This window comes from Erythrolamprus reginae, chromosome 1 (assembly GCF_031021105.1).
Source record: "Erythrolamprus reginae isolate rEryReg1 chromosome 1, rEryReg1.hap1, whole genome shotgun sequence".
Taxonomy (NCBI): domain Eukaryota; kingdom Metazoa; phylum Chordata; class Lepidosauria; order Squamata; family Dipsadidae; genus Erythrolamprus; species Erythrolamprus reginae.
Window position 1 is genome coordinate 302,983,382 of NC_091950.1, and position 18,600 is coordinate 303,001,981.

Sequence of the window (18,600 nt, forward strand, 5' to 3'; positions counted from 1 at the left end):
ATAGCACACAGGAATGTGTGTGCGGGCGTGTTTCCCCGAGGTTTTTTCCTTCTCTGCATGCAGGGATGTGGCATGTGGAGAAGCAAAAAACCTCACCAAAATGCACCCACATGCATGACCCTTTGCGTGATTTTGCTACCAGAGTTAAGGATGGACAGATAGATGGAACAGTCCTTGGGAGGCAATACTCACAGCCACTCAGTCTTGACAGGGTTGAGCTTAAGTCTGTTCATTCCTATTCAGACCCTCACAGCCTCCAGGCACTGGCACATCCCTTCCACTGCTTAACTGAATTGACATGGGGTGTATATGTACAACTGTGTCGTCAGTGTACTGCTTGAACCTCACCTCGTGCCATTGGATGACCTCACCCAGTGGTTTCATGTAGATTTTAAATGGTAAGGAGGAGAGGACTGACCCCCGAGGCACCCCACAAAGGAGGACCCTGGAAGTTGACCTCTGTCCCTCTACCAACAATGACTGGTACTATGGTCAATTGTATCAAAAGCCACTGAGAGATCAAGAAGCACCACATTACAGGAATGTCCTCTATCTCGGGTCTGCCAGAGATCATCCATCAGCATGACCAAAGCAGTTTCAGTGCTGTAGCTGGGCCTGAAATCCAACTGATAAGGGTCTAGATAATCAGCTTCATCCAATGACCGCAAGAGCAGAAGATCACTTTCTCAAAAACCTTCCCTATAAAAGGAAGGTTGTTATTATTATTATTATTATTATTATTATTATTATTATTATTATTATTAATTGGATTTGTATGCCGCCCCTCTCCGCAGACTCGGGGCGGCTAGTGAAAAAAACCAACATGTAACAATCCAATTTAATAAAACAACTAAAAACCCTTATTATAAAAACCAAACATACACACAAACATACCATACATAACTTGTAATGGCCTAGGGGAAGGAATATCCTAACTCCCCCATGCCTGGCGACAAATGGGAGGTAATAGATGCAGATAGTTATCAGCAATAAGGACAGCAAATTTTATACCAATGTAGTTCCATTACTAGCCAAAGGAAAGGGCCTTAGCCATATAAGGAAATCTGATGCTGGGACTTGGCAAATTGTTTTTTAAAAAAGTATATATAGGAACTAGCTGGACAATGTCAAAGCTTTACGGCATCTGGCCTCATTTGTGGAATCAAAATACAAATGATAGTAAGAATTTCAGAGATATGTACTATCAACTGTTTTCTACAGTTTCTATTATATTTAATAATAGCATAGAATTTATTTATTTTATATATTTATTAATTGGATTTATATGCTGCCCCTCTCCAAGGACTTGGAGTGGGGCAACATATAATGTTGCTTTGTTCTGTTTTCTGCAATGTTGAGAATTAAACATTACAATAAAGACCATTCTTGGAGGAATAGTCTGATTCAAGCCATTTGAAAGCACATATCACACATTATTTCCCTCCACCGAGCTAGGAATAGGCTTAGGATCCTCCTGAATATCCCAGCAGAACTTGAAAGGCAGCTTTTCCATCCTCTCCTTAAAGACACGGTCAAACCTTTCACTCTGGGCAACAGTCATGGTGTTCTTCCAGTCCCCAACAGTGCCTGGGAAACAATGGTTAAAAATATATCAACAGTTTAAGTATTCAATTAAATTAGAGATTGTTTGTGTCATCCTATCATCAAAATGAATTTTTGTGTATGTAGGAATGTATGTATTGTGGAAAGGGAACTACACTGACACAGTGTAAATCACAAGAAAAGCAAGTCCAGAAACCTCTTGACGTCACCAGACAAAGCCAGACCAAAGCCACAGGGAAACTAGAAACTGCTAAGGAAATCGGGAATAGGGAAACTAAAAACTGCCAAAGAAATTAGAATAATAAAAAGAAACATAAAAACAGATATCCCTAAGATAAGAAGCAAGCTAAAGTAATTAGAAATGCCAGACACACTTGAAAAGAAAATATCAAAATCATTGTAAAATACAAACAATATACAGGACAGGCAGGAAGATATAATTAAATTATAAAAGAGGAACAAACAAAAAAACTGAGACATGGCACCAGGAAGAGATTAGCTGTAAACCATAACCATAACAGTGGTTAGAGTGCAGGACTGCAGGCTACTTCTGCTGATCACATGCTGACAGCAGTTTGGCAGATCAAATCTAATCAAGCTCAAGGTTGACTCAGCCTTCCAAATCAAATCAAGTCAAGTCAAGTCAAGTCAAGTCAAGTCAAGTCAAATCAAATCAAATCAAATCAAATCAAATCAAATCATCATAAGCAAACTCTTAGAGTATAAATTTCTATAGATTTACCTTTACGAAGAAAGACCCCTTGGCTAGAGTCTGCTAGGGTAGGATCCATGAATGCGTAGTTTGTTCTAGAATCCGCTTTCATGCGATCAAAGGTAGCTTTATCCACCACATCATTCACCACCTTTGCAGTTAGTTCTCTTCCTAGGAAGTTGCATATTTTCAGTACAGAGCTTCTCAGATCCTGCAATTTAATACAGCTTTATATTAGGTCATCCATAACAATGGAGAAAAGATGGGAAATGTTGCTGATATATTTGGGGAATTCTTAATATTATCACTATCTTATCCATAACTCGCATTTCAATGCTGTCTCTCACTTCCCCTACTCGTAATTTTTTCTTTCTTACTGAAAACAATTATTCTAAGAAATAACTAAGAGTGGTTCAAGTGATGCACACTTATTTTCAAAGACATTATGTAAGAAATGCACTACTACAAGTATGGGAGGAGATTACAGATAAACATTACTTGAAAACACCACTATGGTTATCAACAATGGAAGCATTAATACATCTAAAAATTATTATTAGTAGTAACATTCTTAAATATACGGATATTTTAACAGACAAGGGGGAATTGAAAGGGAAGCAAGAAATATAAGAACGGGATTGATTTAGACTGGTATGCTCATATGCAAATATGATATGAAAAGATATGAAAAATACATTAAACAATATGGTTTTTATTTAGAAATGGCAGAACTGGATAAGATCCTCACAGGAACAGACAAAAACATAATTTTAAAAAACGATATAATTACCTACTCAGTATTGAACTAGCAGAACAGGTAAAAGAAACAATGATAGCTTGGGCAAAAACATTTGGTCATTCAATTGAGTTAGATAAATGGCAAGGGTTATGGGAAAGGAATTACAGATAAACAATGTCCACAGCATATCAAGGAAATCGTTATAAAATGTTTTATAGATGGCATATGCCATCTGAAAAACTGGCAAAAATATTTAAAGATAAATCTGCAAAATGTTGGAAATGTCATCAGCTACCTGGATCCTATTATCAGATGTGTTGGACATGTCCAAAAGCAAGAAATTATTGGATGAAAATGAAAATATGGTTAGAAGAAATGATCCAGCAATATATAGATTTAAAACTGGAACTGTTCCGATCGGGTATCTTTCCAGAGGAATTTAGCAAGGAAAATATATACTTGGTTGCATATTTGCACAAAGATGGAAGGCAGAGAAAATCCTTAGGGAACAAGAAATGTTTAAAGAAAATATTGGATTGTGCAGAAATGAATAGATTGACCTTGATACTTAAAGAAAGAGAGGAATCGGAATATTCAGATATGGGGGAAATGTTATGATTGGTTGGAGAAAAGGTAAGTATAGAGTTATATTTTAAAGAAAGAGGGTGAAATGTTATAACAAATGAAATGATAAGTACTAGGATATGAGATATAATTGGGGAATAGAGAGAAGATACAGAAGAAGCACACAGATGATGCATTGATGGATTAATCATGTACTAACTATATGATTGTTTGCCTATAAAAAATTAAAAACTTTATTTCAAAAAACTTCTGCTACTAGTTTTCTGAACTACTCAAAATGTCCACTACCAGTTCTCCAGAACCTGTCAAAAGCTGCTGGATTTCACCCCTGCATCCCATCATTTCTAAACCATGTTGTGATTGATGGTTGTTCATATTGCACTACACAAAATGGACACAGCTTACCTTTTTCATTTCTTCAAAAGAAAGGAAGAGAATATTGAAATCACCCTCATGAGTGTACCAGCCTTCTACATGGTCTAGCCACAAACTACTGGGCACTGATAGGAAAGAAATGAATTTGGCATAAATACGAGTGCAATCTTCAAAGTCACTTGGTTTAATTGTTTAGCTGGCCACTGCAAGGTTCCAACTAACAGTCTGTCTCAGGGATACATTCTGAATGCTAGAATTTATTTTTTATTTTTTATTTATTCTTTGTCCAATATACAATACATATGGAAGAAAATAGACATTAAGTAATATATATACATATGAAAGAAAATAGACATTAAATAATATATATAGGGGTAGTAAGTAAAAAGAAGAGAAGTAGATGAGAGGGAGAGAATATATATAATATATGAGAAAAGGAAAGACAATTGGACAGGGGACGTAAGGCACATCAGTGCACTTATGTACGCCCCTTACTGGCCTCTTAGGAACCTGGAGAGGTCAATCGTGGAGAGTCTAAGGGAGAAATGTTGGGGGTTGGGAGTTGACACTATTGAGTCCAGTAATGAGTTCCACGCTTCGACAACTCGATTGTTAAAGTCATATTTTTTACAGTCAAGTTTGGAGCGGTTAATATTAAGTTTGAATCTGTTGCATGCTCTTGTGTTGTTGCGGTTGAAGGTGAAGTAGTCGTTGACCGGAAGGACGTTGCAGCATATGATCTTGTGGGTAATACTTAAATCGTGTTTTAGGCGCCGCAGTTCTAAGCTTTCAAGACCCAGGATAGTTAGTCTATTTTCGTAGGGTATTCTGTTTCGAGTGGAGGAGTGAAGGGCTCTTTTGGTGAAATATCTTTGGACGTTTTCAAGAGTGTTGATGTCTGAGATGTGGTGTGGGTTCCAGACAGATGAGCTGTAATCGAGAATGGGCTTGGCATAAGTTTTGTAGGCTCTAGTCAGTAGTGTGAGATTGCCAGAGCAGAAGCTACGTAGGATCAGGTTAATAACTCTGGAAGGCTTTTTGGCGATATTGTTGCAGTGGGCTTTAGCACTTAGGTCATTTGATATTAGTATTCCAAGGTCTTTTACTGAGTGTGGGTTGGCTGTGAGAATTTGTTTATTCAGTTCATATATGAGGATTGGATTCTTTTTGCCGATGTGGAGGGTAGAGCATTTGTTGGTTGATATTTGAAGTTGCCAGGTGTTAGACCAATCTGAAACAAAGTCAAGGTCTTTTTGGAGAGTGAGTGTGTTGTCAGTGGTGTTGAAAAGTTTCACGTCGTCGGCAAAAAGCACACAGTTGCTTGCGATATTGTCACAGAGGTCATTGATGTATAGGATGAAAAGAGTAGGACCTAGTACGCTGCCTTGGGGAACGCCGCTTTTGACAGGGATGGGGATGGATATGGCGCTTCCAATTTTGATGACATGTTGCCTGTTTGCCAGGAATGCAGTAATCCAGTTGTGGAGGAGTCCTAAGATGCCATAGGATTTGAGTTTTAGGAGAAGTTTGTCGTGAACCACTGAGTCAAAGGCTTTGCAGAAGTCGATATAAATTGCATCGATGGATTTTCCTTGATCAAGGTGGGTGGTCCAGATGTTTTTGCAGTGAAGTAGTTGTAGGTTGCAGGATAGTTTCTTTCTGAATCCAAATTGTTTGTTTGAGAGTAGGTTATTAGATTCTAAGTAAAGGGTGATTGATTGATTTATAATTGATTCCATGATTTTACAAGGGATGCAGCATAGTGATATTGGTCTGTAGTTGTCAACTAGTGATGGGTCTCCTTTTTTGAAAATGGGGATGACTACTGCTTTTGACCACAGCTTGGGGAGAGTGCTGGTCCTGAAGGATTATCCTTATGACCTGATGGGCCTATAGATCAAAGCTCAACTAAGGGGGCACTTTAATAACACTGAATGTGGAGAGGAGAGAGAAGGAATGAGATCCGTAAGTAATCTGGTTGCATACTTTCACTTACTAAGGGGAGAGTTTTGTCAAGATGCTGCTATATTGTTATGTTTCTTTTGCTTTGGATCTTTGGACAGTCTGAATTAATTTTTTATACATTTGCAAATATCAGATTTACTCCCATTAGCTCTCGTCCATGTCCAATCCTTAAATGCTCCCCATCAATAGTGGCTTATAAATTATATCGCTACTGGTTTGCTCATGCATAGAAGAGCCCTGGGTAAGGGGGAGGAGCCTTCTGTGGCTGTTGATACAGGTTCGCCAAACAGGGCCAAATAGGGGAGCAATCCACTGCTGTTCCCCATGTGATTTCATATTAGAGAGTATTTTTTAAAGCTTTCTGATATTATTTTTTAAAAATAAGGATAACTCTGCACTTTTTCAAATGACTATTGATTTGTATTCATTTTAGATTCTGTCCATTATTTACAACATAATCCCACCTGATTTATAAGGTACAGTGAGTCAGTGGTTTAATGATGGTCTCTGCTCCAGTAGTTCAAGTCCTAGCATTGCATGGTAGAGTGAGCCTCCATTACTTGCCTCAGTTTCTGTCCTCCTGGCAGTCTGAATGTTCTATGACACCTAGGTAAATAGGTAACACTTTGGAGAGGAAATGAGTGGGTTCTGTTGTGATGCCTGCATCCAAGGCGGCACCAGTGAAGGGAGGGGGCCCTTGGATGCTTTTGCAAGAAGATCCACTAATTTTTCTTTCTGGTGTAAAGCCAACAATAACAGCAACAACAATAATAATACACCCTGATTTTAAATCAAACAACTTACTTCTCTCCATTTTTTTCTACATTAAATGGATCCTAGTATTTCTTCTCACCCTTCTTTAATATGCTGCCTTCTCTTGCCTCTCCCATCCACTTTTGCATCATGAGTTATTTAAGGAATCCTGCATTCTCCTCCACTCATCCATCTCATTATAAACAGTTTGCATATACAGTGATCCCTCGAGTTTCGTGATCTCGATCTTTGCGAAACGCTATATCGCGATTTTTCCACCCGATGACATCACTCCCCTCCTTTCTCATCTTTCTTTCTCTCTCTCTTTCTCTATCTTGCTTCTTCCTCTCTCACAGTCTCTTCCTCCCTCTCTCATCTCTTTCTTTCCTTCTCTCTCTTTCTCTATCTCTCCCCCTCTTGCTCTCGAGCGGCGGGCGGCACCCAGGGAAGGTTCCTTCGGCCGCCCAGCAGCTGATCTGCTCGGCAGCGCAGTAGCAGCGAGGAGCTGAAGATGGGGTTTCCCCTTTGCGTGGGCAACGGGGAAACCCCATCTTCGGCTCCTCGCTGCTACTGCGCTGCCGAGCAGATCAGCTGCTGGGCGGCCGAAGGAACCTTCCCTGGGTCTTCAACTCCCAGAGCGGCGGACAAGCGGCGGGCGGACAAGAAAAGTGGTGGCCGGACAAGCGGACAAGCGGCGGACAAGCGGCGGGCGGACAAGAAAAGCGGTGGCCGGACAAGCGGAAAAGCGGCGGACAAGCGGCGGGCGGACAAGCGGCGGACAAGCGGCGGGCGGACAAGCGGCGGACAAGCGGCGGGCGGAAAAGCGGCGAGCGGACAAGCGGACAAGCGGCGGACAAGCGGGCAGGCAGGCGGCTCCTCAGCTGCTGGGTCTTCCCAGGTGCGGAAGTAAAAACACCATCTGCGCATGCGCGGCCATGGAAAAAGGGGCGCGCATGCACAGATGGTGTTTTTACTTCCGCACCACTACATCCCGAAAAATCGATTATCGCGAGGGGTCTTGGAACGGAACCCTCGCGATAATAGAGGGATCACTGTAGTTTATTCAAATTATTGAATGAGGATTGAAAATAACTGAACTGGGTTGAATTCATATCCCTTGTTCAAGACAAAAATTAGTCTGATTAAGTTCTTACCTTCGCCAGCCAAAAACCTCTTGAAGTAAACATCAAACTCTTTTGGTGTTTCCACCACGGTTATCATTTTGTAAAAATGATAGCTAGAAACCAAGACATCCTTTGGATTTCTAAACACATAAATAATCTGTACGAAAAAGAAAGTATGTAGTCAATTCCCTCAGCGACTCCAGTGAGAATGAATCTGTTTGTATTTTATTTCACAATATGTTACTTTCCCATGGAAAAAGTATATCTACAATCTCTCTCTCTCTCTCTCTCTCACACACACACACACACACAAAAACACACCCCTCTATAATCTATCATCTCCCTGCCTTCCTCCCTCTTTCTTTCTCTCCCCATCTATCTATCTATCTATCTATCTATCTATCTATCTATCTATCTATCTATCTATCTATCTATCTATCTATCTATCACATTTGTATAGCTGTACATCTTATATAGTGACTTTGGATGACTTTTAATTATTTATTAAATAAAATACATAAAAATCATTAAGAATCTCAATTTAAATTTAAAAAGAAGGCAACCCCCCTACACAAACCAACCCAGAATGGCGGCAAAGCATACAGAGAATACGTTAATTAACTCTCATACAATCACCTTAGATTAGAAGTTACATTTTATCATACAAGCCGGAAGCTCATAAGAAAAACCATTTAGAGGGCCTTCCAGAAGACCAGTAAGGTTAGAACCAAGCTCACTTGGGAAGAATAGGGTGCTAGGAGCTCATAGTTCCCTCTAAGCTGAGCAGTGAGCAATGGCTCACTTAAAAATCATCATCAACTCAGAGTTTTTCAAACCTGCCCAGAAGCCGAGAGGGAAAGAGTGAGAGGGAAAGAGTGCCGCCCAGTCCCGAAGGGACTACCGCTCAGACACTATACTATTCTGCCCCCCCCCCAAAAAAAATTAGAGGGAACACTGTAGGGGCTATGGCAAAAAAAGATATGCCTAGGTCATGCCTAAAACTCTCAAGCTGATAGGTTCCCCAACATGCCTTTTCTACAGGACTTTATGGAATGGGTAGATGTAACTGAGGACAGAGGTCCTTCAAGTGATCTGTCCCCAATTCTTGAAGGGCTTTAAAGATCATAACTAGGAAACTTGAATCAGAACCAGAACCAGACAGAGGCGATGTAGTTTCCAAAGCAAAAGTACAATGTATGCAGTTCCTGAACAATACACAATGGCTACCTTGCTACATTTGCACCCACTGAACTTTCTGAATAATTAAAGGACTGTTGTAAAAAAATAATAACAGCTCCACATTATAGCTATTGTAGTCTTCCATCTAGGAGGGCATGAGTGTAGCAATTGTAAAAATGACTTTATGGCTAAAGGAAGCAATCCTCAACTTGGCATCATCCAGATATGTTTAGATAGAAACTGACTATGCAGCACAAAACGTTCCAATCCACCTGTATCATTTTGGAAAAAGTAACATGAAGGATTAAATATATCTGTATATGAAATGAATGAGACTCAGACAAGGAGTACAAGATGGTTCCGTTTATTCAGCTCTCTCGAAGTGACTTCAGCAAGGAACGCATCTGAGCTGTCAGTGTCAGAACAGCCCTTTTTATACGTTTAAGGCTCGCGCCTAAAAGAAACGGCCGTGCGTCTTAGCCAATCAGACGCGGCCAAGGTTTATTCAGTTTAAACAGTATTTACAAGGTCTTTTCTTTTACAGAATTTTACATTGGTTATATACAGACTTAACACCCCTCCCTCATTAGTTGAGTCAAACTGTCAATCAGTGAGCCAAGTGACGTAGTCCTCCAATCGGTTGGGCCGGCGTGACGTGCGCTCAGACCTGCGCAGATCATTACCGGCTGGTATGTCTATGGTGGAGGTTGGCTCGTCGTTGTCTCCTGTCCGCGGCTGGGCCCAAGTTGGGGCTCTGGCCTGCGGAGATAAGTATGCTGATGGCGCACCGTGCCCAGAAGAGGAGGAAGGCTCGGCGTCGCTGGAGGATGCATCTGGCCGTGGTAAGTCCTTTTGTAATTCCAAAAGTTCGAGTTGCGAATTAATGTCTGCTTGGGGGGAAGAATTTCCGTTAGCGGCCGGCTCTTCATTTGGTGTTATGCGCCCCCTTAAATGATCGATGTGCCGCCTCCATGTGCGGCCATCTTCCAATTGTACCACATAAGATTTTGGGGCTGTTTGTTGCATTATTTTTCCTTTCAGCCAACTCAACCCCCCATCAAAATTTCTAGCAAAAACAAGTTGGCCTAGGTACATATTTCTTTCAGGTGCTATACATGTTTCATTATTTACATTTTGAGTACAATAACGAGGGTGCAACCTGTCCAGGGGGGACCTTATTTTTCGACCCATTAAAATCTCTGCTGGGCTTTTGTTTGTGATGGAATTTGGGGTGATATGCTGCATTAATAAAAATTGATCTAATTTGTGTTGTATTTCCCCTGGGCCTGCCCTGCGCAAGGCTTCTTTGGCCACACGTACATAACGTTCTGCAAGGCCATTAACCCATGGCGAGTAAGGGGATGTGAGTGCGTGTCTGACCCCTAAGTTGCTTAAAAAACACTCAAATTGTCTGGCAGTCAATTGTGGCCCGTTATCTGAAACTAGGATGTCTGGGCACCCATGTGTGGCAAACAAATGGTATAATGCCTTAATGGTGGCACAAGTAGTAATGTTTTGCATAGCAATGATTTCCACCCATCTGGAGAACGCGTCTACCACAATTAAAAAGTTTTGAGTTCCAATAGGCCCTGCGAAGTCAATATGAATGCGGGACCATGGCCCAGTGGGTCTTTCCCATTCCAGAGGTGTTGTTTTCGGGGGATTGGGTCGTGACTCCTGGCAAGGGTCACAGTTTGCTACCCATTGCTCAATGTCCCTATCTAAACCTGGCCACCACAAGTAACCCCTGGCCAAACCCTTCATTCTGACAATGCCTGGGTGGCCTGCATGCAACATACTTAGTACCTTCTGTTTTAAGGTATTGGGAATGACTACCCTGTCGCCCCATAACACGCATCCCTTCAAGTAGGATAATTCCAACCTTTTAGATTTGAATTCTGACAGCCCAGTTTCCTCAGAGTCTCCCAACCATCCTTTTAGAATACAATTGATTACTTTTAACAATAGTAAATCCTTCTTAGTGTGCTCAGCCACCTCTTTGGCAGTGGTCAGGCAGTTTTCCTCAAGGTCAATTAGTAAAACATCCTCTGTGGGGGTTGGATCTGAGACTAACTCGGGCATGGGGCATCTACTTAAACCGTCAGCATGGTTTATTGATTTTCCCCCCTTATGTGTTAGATGGTATTGGTATCCTGACAGGAATAGAGCCCATCTTATTAATCTAGGGGACATGAAGGGAGGAGTTGGTTTATTGGCAGCTAGAAGACCAAGCAGGGGTTTGTGATCTGTTATTAGTTCAAAACTCCTCCCACAGAGATAATAATGGAATTTCTTAACGCTAGAGACTAGGGCCAATGCCTCTTTGTCTAATTGGCTGTAATTTCTCTCTGCCATGGACAATGTTTTAGAAAAGAAGGCGATGGGGGCCTCTGTATTGTTTGGCATTATGTGGGCTAATACCCCGCCAACCCCATACGCCGAAGCATCGCACGTGAGCCTTATTGGCAAAGTTGAGCTATATTGAACCACTACGCTTTTAGAGGTCAATAACTGTTTTATTTTATGAAAAGCTTCGCGCTCCATTGTGCCCCAGGTCCAGGGAACTCCCTTCTGCAGCAGTCGGTGTAGCGGTTCTGCTGCCGTTGCCTTCTGTTTCAGGAAGACAGAATAAAAATTAAGGAGGCCCAGAAATGCTTGGAGTTCTGTCTTATTATTTGGCTCGGGTGCTTTGGTTATGGCCTCTAATTTATCTGCTGTGGGGTGTATTCCCTCACTGTCTATTCTATAGCCCAGAAATTCTATGCTACTGGCTCCCCACACACATTTGTCTGGTTTTACTTTTAACCCCTTAGCTTGCAGTCTAGCCAATACTTCTCTGATGCGCATGTTTAATTCTGCTTGGTTTTTTCCTGATATAAATATATCATCAAAATATGGGGAGGTTCCTTTTATACCTGCCAATAATCGTTCCATGAAACTTTGGAAAATACCTGGGGCGGTACTGACCCCGAATTGCAGGCGGGTGCACCTGAAAGCACCCCTATGGGTTACTATGGTCTGGGCCAGGGATGTGGCCTCATCGACCGGAAGCTGTTGGTATGCCTGCGCCAGGTCGATTTTCGAAAATACTCTCCCTTCCCCCAAGGAATGTAGCAATTGTTGGACTACTGGGATCGGGTATGGATGGTGTTGAAGGGCCTTATTGATAGTGGCTTTGTAGTCTGCACAGACCCTTAAGGAGCCATCAGGTTTAACTGGGGTGACTATGGGGGTTTCCCATGGCGCTTGTTCTACAGGGACTAAGATGCCCTGGGCAATCAATTTGTCCAATTGGATGTCTAGTTTAGGCAATAGTGGCAGGGGTACCCTTCGAGGCTTAAGTCTGACTGGGGGTACCTTGGGATCTAGAGAGAAGGAGATAGGGGCCCCATTATAGGTGCCCAAAGTAGGGCTGAAAACCTCAGGAAATTCTTGGATAAAGTTAGGAATATCAGGTTCAGCATTTACATGACAAAGACCCAGTATTTCAATACCCAAAGGAGACATCCATGTTAACCCCAGGAGGGAGTGTTTGGCTCCCTCAACCACAATCAGAGGAAGAAAATATTCACCATTTTTAAATTTTACAGGCACATCTACTTTCCCCAAAACAGGTATGATATTACCTTGAAAATCCCTTATTATTAAAGTTGAGTTAACAAAGTCAGTTTTAAGAAAATTTGGCATATACATTTTGAATTTGTCCCAAGGCATAATAGAATGCTTAGAGCCTGTGTCTAATTCTAGGTTACATGGTTTGTTATTTAAAAGTAGCGAGATGATAATCTTGTTCCCTCCTTTAGCAGTTGCGCAATTTACGTAAGTTTGTGCTTTACCTCGTGCGTAGTCACGGTTAGCGGTAGAGTCGTTTCTGCGATTGAAGCCTCTGGAAAATTTGTTGTCTCGCGGTTGTTGTGCCTGGTTGTTGAAACGTTGTTGGCGGGGTGTAGAGAAGGACTCCTCTGGAAGGGGCGCTCTGCAAGCCTCGGCGATGTGCCCGCGTCGATTGCAGCGGCGGCAAATGGCGTCCCTGAAGGGGCAACGCTGTCGTGGGTGATTTCCTCGGCAACCGGGGCATGGGTTGGAGGGGCGTTGGTATCTGGGTTGTCTGGCTTGCTCGGATGGCAGCAGGAGACAGGTGTCGTCGTCTGTGGCAGCTGGGCTGAGGTCATCTGTGGTTTCGGCGCGGGAAACAGCAACGGAGATTTTGGAGACGGTCTCCTTCTTTTCGTGTTCCTTGAGTTCTTTGGCGGCCGCGTCAGCTACTTCGGCTGTTTGAGCCAGCTTGATGACTGACTGAAGCGTTGGGTCATCCTCTGTCAGGATTTTGTTTCGGACCGTCGCATTCTTCATCCCAAAGATCAGAGCGTCTGTAAGGCGAGCTTCTGGGCTGTCAAATTTGCACTTTGACAGTACCGTGCGAAGTCTCGTGGCGAATTGATTGATTGTCTCAGACTCACGCTGGGTCATCCTGGAAAATTGATGTTGGTAGACTACGGCAGGCTTCGTTGGTTTGAAGTGGTTTGCAAGTCTTGCTTGGAGGTCATCCCACGGAACGGATTTAGCTGGAAGCGGGTCGGTGAGCGTTTGGACGAGGTCAAAAATCTCAGTCCCGCAATAGTTCAAGAAGATCGCCCGCTTCCTGTCGTCTTCAGCTTCTCCCATTCCTGCCGCTTCTAGGAAGATTTCAAATTTCGCCATGTAGGCGTCCCAAGACGACTTCTCGGGGTCGAAGTAGTCGGGAGCCCGGCCGATCTGGAGGTGATTCATGCTTGCCTCGTGGATTCTTCGTTCTCTCGTCGCCAGTTAAATGAATGAGACTCAGACAAGGAGTACAAGATGGTTCCGTTTATTCAGCTCTCTCGAAGTGACTTCAGCAAGGAACGCATCTGAGCTGTCAGTTTCAGAACAGCCCTTTTTATACGTTTAAGGCTCGCGCCTAAAAGAAACGGCCGTGCGTCTTAGCCAATCAGACGCGGCCAAGGTTTATTCATAGTTTAAACAGTATTTACAAGGTCTTTTCTTTTACAGAATTTTACATTGGTTATATACAGACTTAACAGTATATATCTTCAGTTCAGTTCTATTGTAGCCAAGCATGAGATTCTGAGTTCCCCATTTTATTTGAGTTAATTTTTCTCAGTCTGCAAATCACCAAACATATTGAAACAATATCTGTTCATTTGCATTTATTTGTCAAACATTCAGTTGCAGAGCTAGGAAAAATAGAAGACAGACTGCTTCCCACTCCACCCCACAAATTACCAAAATATGTCCTACTTTTCCTTTTTTATTTTGTAATCCTTTGGGTACCAAATAGTAGGGCAGATGGGAAGAGATGACACGAGGTGATGGGCGATTAGGTAAATCTACATTATAAACATTATACTCTAGCCATGGTGCCCTGTCAATCAGGGTAATATTTTCAGTTCCATCTCGATGACCTTCATAAAGAATCAAGCTCAGAATATTCTGAGTCCACACTGTGCCTGTAAATAAGAAATAATTAAATTAATTCATCCAGGACCATTATTATTTGGAAAGTGTTCAATGCATTAAAAAAAACCAAGAAAAAAGTCGAGCTATTGGTCCACTAATCAGAGAAGATGGCAAAGAAGAAATGGGGAGTAGAGAGAAAGCAGAACTGCTAAGATAGATACTCCACATCTATCTTCATACAAATAATGGAAAACACTATCAATGGAATAGCTTGCCTTCAGAACTTATGATGATCAATTACTGGAGGCTTTTAAGAAGTAACTATATAATTTGTATAGGGTTCTTTGAACTTGTAGATGGCTTTCTGCTCAAGCAGGTGGGTGGACTAGAAGACCTTCCAACTCCATTATTTTACGTTCTAGCTTAGTCAACTTTCCTATAGTAAACATTTCAGAGATGTATAAAGACAACTGCTTCTTCTAAAATATATGATGATTGTATGATAGAATTCTAGTCAGCTTTGTAAAGTAAAATTTAAAATGGTCAATATACAGATTTACAGCTTTATTTTACCTGCATTTCATATTTTATGCCAAGTGTTATAATTGAATAAACTGAATAAAAACACGGGTTACAAAACCAACTCTTCTTTCAAAGACATCTTTGAATTTACCTGATTTAGGATATGTGATTATAAATATATCATCACCTCGGATTTCAAAACTTTCCAGTGAATCTATACTTTCAGGTGAGGAGATCACTGGTAGAAAATTACATCCTTTGTATTGATATGTGTTCTTCTTTGATGGCTCCATTGCCTTACTTGTTGATATAATAGAGAAGTTGAAAATGGTTCCTATATTAATAGTCAATGTTGAATTAATTCAATTCTTTCAAAATCATGGTTTTGGCAACATGCTTATACCATTAGATTATTTTACCTAATTATTTAGTTAATTAGTTTCATGAACTCAATTTTTACCCAGGAAGGTTTCCATTGCAAATAGTAAATTTGCTACTCTTTGTAGAAGAGAAAATTTGAATTACAGTGCCAAGAACATACTAATTGCAATTCTTTTCTTACCTTACTTTGTTTTATATAATCTCTGACAGTCAAGTCACATCATATCCAAAAGCCAACTTTATTGGCCACTGAACCTTATGAATAATTCAAGAGCTGTTGTAAAAAAAACATCAAAAAAACAAAGAACAGCTCCACGTTAAAGCTATTATAGTCTTCCATCCAGGTGGGCATGAGTGACTGAACGTAGCAATTATAAAAAGGATTTTATGGCTAAAGGTAGCAACGTCCAGATATGTTTAGATATGTTTAGATAGAAACAGTGCCAAAAAGGTTAATCTGACATTGGTTCTTCTCTTCCCTGATCGATGGAATGGGATGCAAACAGTGATGAAATCCACTTACTTTCCTTTAAAAAACAAATAAACAGTTTTATTTATGATTTTCAACAACATAAAGAACATCTCGATAGTGTTTTACAGATCATATCCCGTTTCAATACAGTTTGTATTTATATTTACACTTCACTATAAAATATAATCACTTTAGTATGAAAAAGATAGAGAGAGCAGAAAGGTAAGTAAATTTGTGTATATATATACATGTACAGTGTTCCCTCGATTTCCGTGGGGGATGCGTTCCGAGACCGCCCGCGAAAGTCGAATTTCCGCGAAGTAGAGATGCGGAAGTAAATACACCATTTTTGGCTATGGGCAGTATCACAAGAATGGCCGCCGATAGACGGGTACTACTGAAAGTCAAGTACCGGGCCCGGTGATTAGAGGGGCCCCGCAGTGAGTTAATGCCGTCAATCAGAGCTTCCTTTCGGTAAAAGAAAAATAACCCGGATGAATGGACGTGAGGGAAACTCGAGGCGACTTCCCAAAGCAAAAGAAGGGAGGTTTGTTGTCGTGTGGGGCTGGTCTTCAGAACCCGGTTGTAACTTATACCAGCGTTTCCCAACCGGTGCGCTCCTGCTCGATGCCGCGGTTTTCGGCGCTCTCCTGCTGGGCCCCAAAGAAGGAAGGCAGGAAGAAGGAGAGCTTCATTCTTCGCGCCTTTTTCCCGCCTTCCTTCTTTGGGGCCCAGCAGGAGAGCGCCGAAAACCGCGGCATCGAGCAGAAGCCAGGGGACAGCTGCGAGCGGGAGCCCCAGGACGGAAGTACCAGCAGCGCCCCGCCCAGCTGGAGCTTTCCTGGCGTCGGCGGCAAGTGTCCTTTGTGGCCCGGTGGGAGGGCACTGGCGGTAGGAGGGGGCAGCTGCAGCGGCCGCAGGCAGTCGCGGGGAGATGGTGGCGGCAAGAGTGAGTGCTCTCTCTCTCTCTCAGCTGACTGCAAGCGGGAGCCCTGACGTGGCGGTTGGACGTGCTGCTGGACATCGTACATGCTGGCGCTATGGGCCTGGCATATACGGTGTCCAGCAGCATGTCCAGCTGCCGCCGTCAGGGCTCCTGCTTGCAGTCAGCTGAGAAAGAGAGAGAAAGAAAGAGAGACATATAAGAGAGGCAGAGAGAGAGAGAGAAAGAGAGACATAGCAAGAGAGGCAGAGAAAGAGAGACAGAGCAAGAAAGAAAGACAGCAAGAGAGGCAGAGAAAGAGAGAGAGAGAAAGAGAGAGAGAAAGAGAGACATAGCAAGAGAGGCAGAGAGAGAGAAAAAGAAAGAAAGACATAGCAAGAGAAAAAGAGAGACTTAGCAAGAGAGGCAGAGAGAGAAAGAAAGGGAGACATAGCAAGAGAAAAAGAGAGTCATAGCAAGAGAGGCAGAGAGAGAGAAAAAGAAAGAGAGACATAGCAAGAGAAAAAGAGAGACTTAGCAAGAGAGGCAGAGAGAGAGAAAAAGAAAGAGAGACATAGCAAGAGAAAAAGAGAGACATAGCAAGAGAGGCAGAGAGAGAGAGAAAGAAAACGAGACATAGCAAGAGAAAAAGAGAGACATAGCAAGAGAGGCAGAGAGAGAGAAAAAGAAAGAGAGACATAGCAAGAGAAAAAGAGAGACTTAGCAAGAGAGGCAGAGAGAGAGAAAAAGAAAGAGAGACATAGCAAGAGAAAAAGAGAGACATAGCAAGAGAGGCAGAGAGAGAGAGAAAGAAAGAGAGACATAGCAAGAGAAAAAGAGAGACATATCAAGAGAGGCAGAGAGAGAGAAAAAGAAAGAGAGACATAGCAAGAGAAAAAGAGAGACTTAGCATGAGAGGCAGAGAGAGAGAAAAAGAAAGAGAGACATAGCAACAGAAAAAGAGAGACTTAGCAAGAGAGGCAGAGAGAGAGAGAAAGAAAGAGAGACATAGCAAGAGAAAAAGAGAGACATAGCAAGAGAGGCAGAGAGAGAGAAAAAGAAAGAGAGACATAGCAGGAGAAAAAGAGAGACATAGCAAGAGAGGCAGAGAGAGAGAGAGAGAAAGAGAGACATGGCAAGAGAAAAAGAGAGACTTAGCAAGAGAGGCAGAGAGAGAGAAAAAGAAAGAGAGACATAGCAAGAGAAAAAGAGAGACATAGCAAGAGAGGCAGAGAGAGAGAGAAAGAAAGAAAGAGAGACAGAGAGAAATAAAGAGAGATAGCAAGAGAGGCAAAGAGAAAGAAAGACATATAGCAAGACAGTGAAAGAGAGAGAGAAAAAAGCAAGAAAGAGATAGCAAGGGAGACAGAGAGAGAGAGAGCAAGGGAGAGAGAAAGACAGAGGAAGAGAAGGAGGGAGAGAGAAAGAGAGCAAAAAAGAGAGGAAGAAAGAAAGAAAGAGGGATGGAGAGAGAGAAAGAAGGGAAGGAAGGAAAAGAGAGAAAGAGGGAGATATAGAGCGAAAGGGAGGCAGAGAGAGGGGTTTTTTGTCCAAACTTTTCTTTAGCCCGCCCCCCCGCCCCCCCCCCCCTTTCAATGTTCCCCAGGATTTTGAAAATATGAATAATGTGCCGCAGCTCAAAAAAGGTTGGGAAACACTGACTTATACAACGATAGAATCCCTGTATTATCAGAGGGTCTCCAACCTTGGCGACTTTAAAACTTGCGGACTTCAACTCCCAGAGTTCCCCAGGCAGCTTCGCTGGCTGAGGAACTCTAGGAGTTGAAGTCTGCAAGTCTTAAAGTCGCCAAGATTGTAGACCTCCTGCTCTATCTACACTGCTCAAAAAAATAAAGGAAACACTTAAAC

At 42.2% G+C, this 18,600-nt stretch overlaps 1 protein-coding gene across 1 annotated transcript; it reads right to left on the reverse strand.

Moving 5' to 3' along the window:
• Positions 1 to 1,346: 1,346 nt before the first annotated feature.
• On the reverse strand, positions 1,347 to 15,266 carry LOC139157059 (amine sulfotransferase-like). Its single transcript, XM_070733403.1, has 6 exons — positions 15,108 to 15,266; positions 14,276 to 14,484; positions 7,847 to 7,973; positions 4,005 to 4,099; positions 2,306 to 2,486; positions 1,347 to 1,587 (listed from the first exon to the last, which is right to left on the reverse strand). The coding sequence occupies exons 1-6, from the start codon at positions 15,247 to 15,249 to the stop codon at positions 1,427 to 1,429; spliced, it is 915 nt and encodes a 304-aa protein (XP_070589504.1). The 5' UTR covers positions 15,250 to 15,266; the 3' UTR covers positions 1,347 to 1,426.
• Positions 15,267 to 18,600: the final 3,334 nt, after the last annotated feature.